Source organism: Rhinopithecus bieti, unplaced genomic scaffold (genome assembly GCF_001698545.2).
Source record: "Rhinopithecus bieti isolate Rb0 unplaced genomic scaffold, ASM169854v2 scaffold_1017, whole genome shotgun sequence".
NCBI classification, from domain to species: Eukaryota; Metazoa; Chordata; class Mammalia; order Primates; family Cercopithecidae; genus Rhinopithecus; species Rhinopithecus bieti.
Window position 1 is genome coordinate 5,953,610 of NW_016803657.1, and position 8,689 is coordinate 5,962,298.

The 8,689-nt window shown below is 55.8% G+C and overlaps 1 protein-coding gene across 8 annotated transcripts in view; it reads left to right on the forward strand.

Moving 5' to 3' along the window:
* Positions 1-8,689, forward strand: part of SDK1 (sidekick cell adhesion molecule 1) — a 954,524-nt gene that overhangs the window by 823,405 nt on the left and 122,430 nt on the right. For all 8 annotated transcript variants that reach the window (XM_017894742.1, XM_017894733.1, XM_017894760.1 and 5 more), the window contains 2 exons: positions 1,159-1,353; positions 4,610-4,811. In XM_017894742.1, coding sequence (XP_017750231.1) covers positions 1,159-1,353; positions 4,610-4,811 — 397 coding nt within the window. The remainder of the gene's footprint in view (positions 1-1,158; positions 1,354-4,609; positions 4,812-8,689) is intronic.

Consider the following 8,689-nt stretch of genomic DNA (forward strand, 5'->3'; position numbering starts at 1 on the left):
ATGAGTGACAAGACACAGGAGCTGGCAGCATGCCTGTGAGCTCGGTCGTCCGTGAGCCAGAGACCCGAGAGCAGGAAGAGCAGAGAGAGGGAGGGGTTCACCCAGCACAGAGGCTGAGGGCGGGGGGCAGGTAGCGTGGGGTCGCTCGGCAGCTCCTCCCCACAGAGGGTAAGCCCCCAATGCAGAGGCCACTCCACGAAGAGGCAGCACTGGTGAGGCCAGGGTGCAAGGCTTCCCCCATGCATCCTCCCTTGTTTGACACCAAGTTATTAATTTTTTTGGAAGCCACAGCGCCCCATTATTTGTGGCTTCAGTCAGTGCAGGAGCTCAGCCGCTGGACCACACGTTGTCGCTGAGCCAGGCAGGGTGCAGACTGGAGCTGCAGAATTGACAAGGCTCCTCCAGACGCCAGCGGGGGAGGCCTGGGGCGGCCAGTGGAGAGGGGTGATCGTTAATAAGGAACGGCTGCTCAGCCCCAAGCCCCTCCCAGTTGAGGAACTTAGCAAGCCAGGAACCCTCCCTCAACTAGGAAGCACAGGGGGGTTCTGTAAGCAGAGCTGCCCTGGTGGAGCTGCTCAGGAGGGGTGGGGCCACAGAAGGAGCTGGATGGATGTTGCCGGGGTCCCTGGAGGGAGCTGGGGGTCAGAGGTGCAGGCAGACAGGGAAGACGAAGGAGGGAAGGAGGAATGGCAGCTGTGGAGCTGCTGTCCTGCCTGGGCAGGTCATGCTGCCATTGGCAAGAATTAAAGGGCTTCCTCAGAGAAGGAGTGGGAGAGCCAGACTGTAGGAGGGAGGGAGAGGCAGAGACTGAAAAGGCACAGCCCTCTGCAGCCCCATGGGGAGCAGGGTGGGACCGAGTCCCTGTGGCATGCTTGCCGTGTGCCAGCGTCCTCAGGAAAGATGAACCAATGTTCACACCTTGTTCTGGTGAAGGATGGAGCAGGAAACAAGCTCACAGGGAAATCCACGTGGAACCCACCATTCATCACAGCCCCAAGACCACCCTTCAGTGCACAGGCAGTGACCTCCAGGAATGGGGGAGACAGATGGCCTTGCCGGGGTTTCTACTCCAGGGGTCAGCACAGGGTGTGGGCACAGGGCTTCCCTGTGCTGTGGGTGAGTGGCTCAGCAGCTGTCTCCTGTGTCGCCTGCCCACAGGGTACCAGATTGCCTACCGCCTGGCCAGCAGCAGTCCCCACACCTTCACCACCGTGGAGGTCGGCACCACGGTGAGGCAGTTCACAGCCACCAACCTGGCCCCAGAGTCCGCATACATCTTCAGGCTGTCTGCCAAGACGAGGCAGGGCTGGGGGGAGCCGCTGGAGGCCACGGTCATCACCACCGAGAAGAGAGGTAAGACCTTGGGGGACCCAGGGGTACTGCGGACATGGCAGGCACCGCTTCCTCAGTCAGGCCCTCTGGAGTCTGTGGGGTACCTGGGAGGCTTCGGCCTTACCTTCGTAGAAAGAGAAGGGATGTGAGCATTTACAAAGCACCCACTGAGCCGACACGGAGCTGGGCACACTATCAAACAGCATTGCATTCACACGTTCAGCCTCACACCTGCTCTCTCAGACACGCTCTCAGACACGTGAGCATTGCATTTCACACCTTCTTCCTCACACCTGCTCTCTGTCAGACACATGAGCAATTCCTTCACGACATTCAGCCTCACACCTGCTCTTTCAGACACCGTGCAGATTCATTCACACTTCAGCTCAACAACCTGCTCTCTCACGACAGTGAGCATTCATTCCACCCTTCAAGCCTCACGACCAGCCCTCGCTCTCTCACGACACGTGGAGCATTCTCTCCACCTCCTCAGCCTCACACCTGCCTCCTCCGTCAGACACGTGACGCATATCACTCTACACTTCAGCCTCACACCTCGCTCTCTCAGCCACACGTGAGCATTCATTCTCACACTTCAGCCTCACGCACCTGCCTTCTCTCAGACATGTTGAGCATGTGGCATTCACACCTTCAGCCTCACACCTGCTGTCTCAGACACGTGAGCATTCATTCACACCTTCAGCCTCACACCTGCTGTCTCAGACATGTGAGACGGTCTCGGGTTTAAGGAGAGCAACGTTGCTCACAGAGTCTGAGTACCTGGAGCAAGGCTGCAGAGTCACCACACTTGAGAGTGAGCTCCCCGAAGGCAGCCCCCAGTCTCTGATGTTAAACCCATGTCCTCTGCATAGCAGGTGTTCAGTAAGTAAGTTTTCCAAATAGCTGACTTCCCGATGAGAACTGTTGGGTCGAGCAGGGCCCTGCTTCATGCACGGGGGCAGGTGCTCTGTGCACTGCACTTGGCCTATCCTCCCTGCAGCACACGGAGCAGTATGTCTTTAACTCCGATTTTTACCAAAGATGAGACGGAGGAAATTGAGAGACTTTTATTAATTTGCCCAGACACACAACTGTGGAGCTGAGATTTGGATCCCCGCCCCGACACCGTGAGGCCAACTCTTTCCATGAGTCTATAGCGGGCGCCCTTCTCAGTGGGCTCTGCGCACGTCCTCAGGCCTTGCAGCACCCAGGGTTGGTGCCACAGGACCCTCACCTCAGCAGCCCCGGCTCCCACTCCAGGTCCTGACATCGCGGCCAGACCCAGGGACCTTGTGGGAATGAGGACGGGAGGGAGCTTCCAGGCACTGCTGCAGGGTCACTTGGAGCACACGGCTCTGGCCACGCTCCTATTTTTGTTTTGTTTTTTTATTTTTGAAACAAGGTCTTGCCCTGTCGCCCAGGCTGGAGTGCAGTGATGTGATCATAGGTCACCGCAGCCTGGAATGCCTGGACTCAAGCCATGCTCCCACCTCTGCCTCCCCAGTAGCTGGGACTGCAGGCCCACACCACCCAGCTAATTAAGTTCTGAAGAGACAGTCTTGCCATGATACCCATCTTGGCCACCCAAAGTGCTGGGGTTACAGGCATGAGCCACCGTATCCAGCTAATTATTTTAATTTTTGTAGAAATGGGTATCTTACTATGTTGCCCAGGCTGGTCTCCAGCTCCTGGGCTCAAGCGATCCTCCCACCTTAGCCTCCCAAAGCTCTGGGGTTGCAGGTGTGAGCCCCTGCCTTTTGTCCTCCCATAGCGTTCAATGAAAGCACATCCCTTCCATGACCACTACCACTATCATTATTAATGTTATTAGCTGGAGAGACAAAAGCCCTCAGTCACCACAGACACCCGAGGTGCTTCTGCAATTAAAGCACATGGAAAAGGTGCCCTGTGAAACAGGTGCCCTCATCGCCCTGCTGCCACCTCAGGTATCAGCACTCAAGGCTTCTCAGGAAGATGGTAATGGCTCTCCCAAGCAAACATTTTGACTTCATTCTCTAATGTATTCGTGTGGTTTTATGGTTCATTTATCTTAAGTATTGACTGTGCCCCTCCCACGAGCCAGGCACGTGTGCAGGTGCATCACAGACGGTCTCACAGCAGGTCCCCTTATTTCCCCGTGTCCCGCCTCACAGTCCCGCCCCGCAGTCCTGCCCCACTGTCCCACCCCACATTATGCCACCTGATAATCGGTCCCAGAGATTTCGGAGATTTTCCATCGGGGGGCCCCTCTCCTCCATCCTCGTGGCTCAGGGAGAGGGAATCCAAGAGGCTTGCTAGTTACCACTAAGTCCAAGAGAGCCTTTGAAATGGGATACTCTGGGCCACCTTGTGTGCTTACAGAGGCAAGTGCTGATGAAGTGAGACCGGAGCCCTCCTCCCCCACCCGCCACTGCGGCCCAACAATCAATCGCCACTTTACACACGCCACGCATTCTAATCAGAATCAATAATCTTCATGATAAACAATTAAACAATTATTCCTCCCGCTGCGGGGCTTCTCTGCTGAAATCGATGGGGTGTGGAGGCACAGCAGCAGCAGACGATGGGCACTCCAGGCCGGACCTGGCCCTGGGCACCCCACATCCCCCATCCAAGCTACTGCAGACACCAGAGGCAGTGACAACCCAGAGGTGTCCTCACCTACAGCAGCACTGAGCAGACGCCATAGATACTTTAGGCCCTGGGTGACTGCAAGAAGGAGGAAATTCAGCTTTAAAGGTGGACTGAGCCCAACATCAGAAAAAGAGAGACCAAAGGTACCACAGGGCTTGGAGCAGCCCCCAAGACCCTGTGACCCCAGCAGTCATCACAGACACAATGCCTGGTGGTCTGGCAGCCTAGGGACCCCTATGTGGCTTTGTTCCTCTCTGTTAGTCTCTACGAGTAGTGCATCCAAAGTCAGCCTTAAGACAGCTACTTGGCTGGGTGTGGTGGTTCACGCCTATAATCCCAGCACTTTGGGAGGCCAAGGCGGGCAGATCACGAGGTCAAGAAATTAAGACCATCCTGGCCAACATGGTGAAACCCTGTCTCTACTAAAAATACAAAAATTAGCTGGGTGTCGTGGCACATGCTAGTAGTCCTAGTTACTCAGGAGGCTGAGGCAGGAGAATCCCTTGAACCCGGGAGGCAGAGATTGCAGTGAGGTGAGATCACACCACTGCACTCCAACCTGGCAACAGAGCGATCTCCTGGGGATCCTCCTTGGGAAGGGCAGCCTCTCACATGTCCCTGGTCTGTCCTCATATGGTTGCAGAGCGGCCGGCACCCCCCAGAGAGCTCCTGGTACCCCAGGCAGAAGTGACCGCGCGCAGCCTCCGGCTCCAGTGGGTCCCGGGCAGCGATGGGGCCTCCCCTATCCGGTACTTCACCGTGCAGGTGCGAGAGCTGCCCCGGGGCGAGTGGCAGACCTACTCCTCATCCATCAGCCATGAGGCCACAGCCTGCATCATTGACAGGTACTGAGAGGACCCCCCGCCCACCAGGAACAGTGCCCCGGCCGCCTCCAGCCAGCTCCTGTCCAGCTAGTGGGGTGTCTGTGTGGGCCAAGCAGGCACACCCCTGAGAGCACAGGCCCCCTTTCTTTTTGACACTCCCCATGCTGGGAATCCCAGAACTCCTGGATCCTGGAGCCACCTCCAAGGGCCCACCCCTAGCCCCTTCCTGGAGTCTCAAACTTCCTGGGCTGGTTTGAACACCCCAGGACCCAGGGATTGGCGAGGCAAGGGTGATGGGGGGTGGGCTGGACATGTGGGCTAGTGTCCTAGCCCCTCCCAATACTGGCAATGGGGAGGGGACCATGTGGAGGAGGGCTGGGCCGGCCTCAGGTGTCCAGGGCTGGAGGGACATTGCATCCCCTTGCGTTCTCGAAGCAGCAGGGAGATGGATGGCACCACGAGTGCTGTGCTTCCTTAGTGATGGCTGATGGGGAGATGGGAGGGCATGCCTGGGACAAGACAAGAATCCATACACTCAGTTATTTACTGGACCTCTGGGCTCAGCATGGGAGAGGGTTGCATTGACAGTAGCAGCAGTGTCCTGTGGGTCCTCCAGGGTCCTCACGACTGCGGTTACAGACTCACCCACTCTTTACAGCCAAGGAAACTCCCACAGTCACACAGATGGGTGTCCTAGGGCTTGGAAGCCACCCCAGGAGTCCCGCACCCTCACCATGTGTCCTGCCTAGGCCCTCCTGGGGCCTGTCGGGTTTGCAGGCCCTGCCCGGGCAGGGCCACCTGGGACACCTGCCTTGTGCTTCTCATCAGCCCAGAGTTTGGTCCCCTGTTGCTGAGCTCACACTCCAGGCTGTGGAGTGGGGCTCTTAGAGTGAGTCCCTCCGTGTCCAAGGGCTCTGGAGCCTGCACCAATGCCTAAGAGGGTGGAGGGGACGAGATGGTCGTCTCCAGGCTGGCCGAGCTTCCTCTGTCTCTCAGATGGTCACATAGGTCAGCTCTGCGTCCCTACAGTCACCCAGTGAGGCGAGACCATGATCCCGCTTTACAGAGGAAGACCACGGCCAGAAAAGTTGCTCGCTTGCCCATAGCCCCCGCCCAGCCTCCGTGGCACCCAGCCGCCTTCATCTTGGAGGCTGCCCATCTCAGCCCTGCCTGGCTGAACCTGAATGTAGGGAGGGAGGCAGGTCTCAGGTGAAGCCCCTGGCAGCTCCTGAGAACACCACCCTTGCCCTACTCTGCCCTGGGGGCAAAGTTCAGACTTTGGAGTGAGGGCTGATTGGAGTATGGGTGTCGCTGGTCCTAGATATGACAACGGGGGTTTCAAAGAGAGGAGAAACATCCAAAACCCCCATCCCTGGCTTGAGGACCAGGCCCATGACGGAGGTGAAGCACTTGCCCAGGGAGGGGTGGCCCGCCGGGCATCTCGGTACAGAGCTGTGAAGCTGGAACTGTGCAGGCTCAGCCTGGCTTCTGTCGCTTGCCGTTGAGTGATCTGGGGCAGGTGACGGGTTCTCGGGCGTCTTCAGCTCCCTGGCCTTTGAGTTGCAAGGTTTGGAGATGATGATAAGGCCCTCTGGGCGGTCATGGTCATGGATGCCAGTGTCACCTTTGCCAGCCCCACACGGTTTCCCCAGGAGGCACAGCTGGGTGTCAAATGCAAATCCTGACCAGAGTCCCTGAGCAGCCCAAGAAGGGTCAGCCATGCTGCGGGAACCCATGGAACCCATGCTGCAGCTCCCAGGCCCCCATTGGAGACCACAGACCAACAAGGAAGCCAGTGCCCCAGTGCACAGCTCCAGCTCTCTGCAGCCCCAAAGGACCCACCCTGGCACAGTCACCCTATCCAATCTCATGGTCCAAGCAGCCCTCTGCTCTTCTGAAAATCGAGGTGGAATGGTCCGTGCACACAGGGCTTGTTCGCAGCAGGGCCAGAGCCACTGCCTGGCCTCCCCCGTGCAGGGCACAGCATCTGGTGAGGTCCGTATGCTGGCAGGCTGGAATTTAGAAAAGTTGTTCCATCCCCACAACTGTGGTTATGCCCCTCATGTTAGGAAAACGAGGCTGCAGCAGCTCCAGCTTGATGTTCCCTCTGAGGTGTTTTCCCTGGTGTTCTAGTCACTCAGCTTCCAGACAGTTAAAGCTTTGACAGGACTTCACCACCACCGCCACCGCCACCGCCATCCTCATCACCATCATCATTGCCGGAATCCCTCATCCTGTCCAGCACCTGTCATTTTCAACACCACTTCCATCTGTCATTTCATACGATGTTCATAACAGCTGTGTGAACACACAGACCAGACTTCTCACTATCCCCATTTTACACACGCAGACATTGAGGCAGAGATGTCTTAAGTAACACATATGCAGGTGCCTCGACGTCTCTAAATGGAAAGGATATTTCCTGAGGTTTTTGTACTTGTCACATTCTGGGAGCCAGAGGTCAAGGCTCCATAGACACAATCCAGGTCCTGCAGTTAATTTACAAGCGTCAGCAACATCTGAAAACCCAACCCGTGTGCATCTGAACACCAAGCTTTCTGCAGTCAGTCTCTCCTTAATAGCCACGTGGCCTTGGAAAAGTCCAACCCTTGGCTGCCTGCTAGGACTCTGACTTCTCATCTGTGAAAGGCAGGGCTGGAGCAGGGATCCTGCTGTTCCCTCCAGCTCTGTGAGTCCAAGGTTTGCCTCATTACTGACCACCAGCGAACTGGCAGCCAAGAAATAAGGCAATTGGAATAGTCAGAGTGTCCGCCAGGTTCCTGCCGGCATCTCACTTGCCCTTTGAGCAACAGCAACAGAACTCGAGAGGCACAGTTCTCTTCCCTCCAGAGGAAGGCACTCCTAGTGGCAGATGCCATCCTCCCGGAGCCCTGGAATTCTCCTGGCACAGCCCCGAGGGTCAGGGGAGTGTGGCCGGGTACGCCTAGCCTGACTTAACAAAATACACAGGATGCTTAGCTTAATTGGCAGTGTGTTCACAGGTAGAAATAACCTCATCCTTTGTGTAACTATCTAAAAGAAGGAAAAAAAAAAAAATCATACCACTATTCCTGAAGGCTTCTGAAACCAAACAGAGTAATTGTGTGCCTGGGACTTCATGCTGGAAAGGAGAGGTCCATGTTTCAGGACAGACAGTTTAATTTGGTATAGGAGATACCGCTGTCAATTTCCTAATGGACCATAACTAGGACAGATGCTTCCTCTGCCTATCAATAGAGAACATGTCACAGGAGAATCCCAGGAAGGCGATATTTTGTACACTGCCACAGTGTAATCTCCCTTCCTGTTTAATACTCCTGACAGCTACATTTTACTTTCACCAGTTGTGTGAAATCTGCAAGTATCCAAAAAACGTAAAGAGTTTAACTGTCTAAATTTGGTGACCATGACTACGTGCAGGGAATATGGGTCTAGACCCCCAGGGAGAGGCGTTGGGTCTGAGACGTGTTCAGGCATTGCCAGTGTCTGGTTGATGGTTGAAGTGAGACGGGGTAGCCAGCCACAGAAATGCAGTAGAAAGGAAGAAGAGAAGGGCTCTGAGCCCAGTGTGACTTGGAGGTTCTGGAGGTCCTGATGTGTGGGCTCAGGGGGTAGCTGTGTGTCCGATAGTGATAGGCTCAGCTCCTCCTCTGAGCTCTCCCGTGGGATAGGTGCAGGGGGTCCAAACAGAAGACAGAAAGGCTCGGAGGGAACGAGCATGGAAAACAGCAGGGACTCAATGAATGTCAGCACAATGGCCCTGGCTCCATTCGGGTGACTTCCTTCCTTCCTTCCTTCCTTCCTTCCTTCCTTCCTTCCTTCCTTCCTTCCTTCCTTCCTTCCTTCCTCCCTTCCTTTTTTTTTTTTTTTTTTGTATTTGTTTTTGTTTTGTTTTGTTT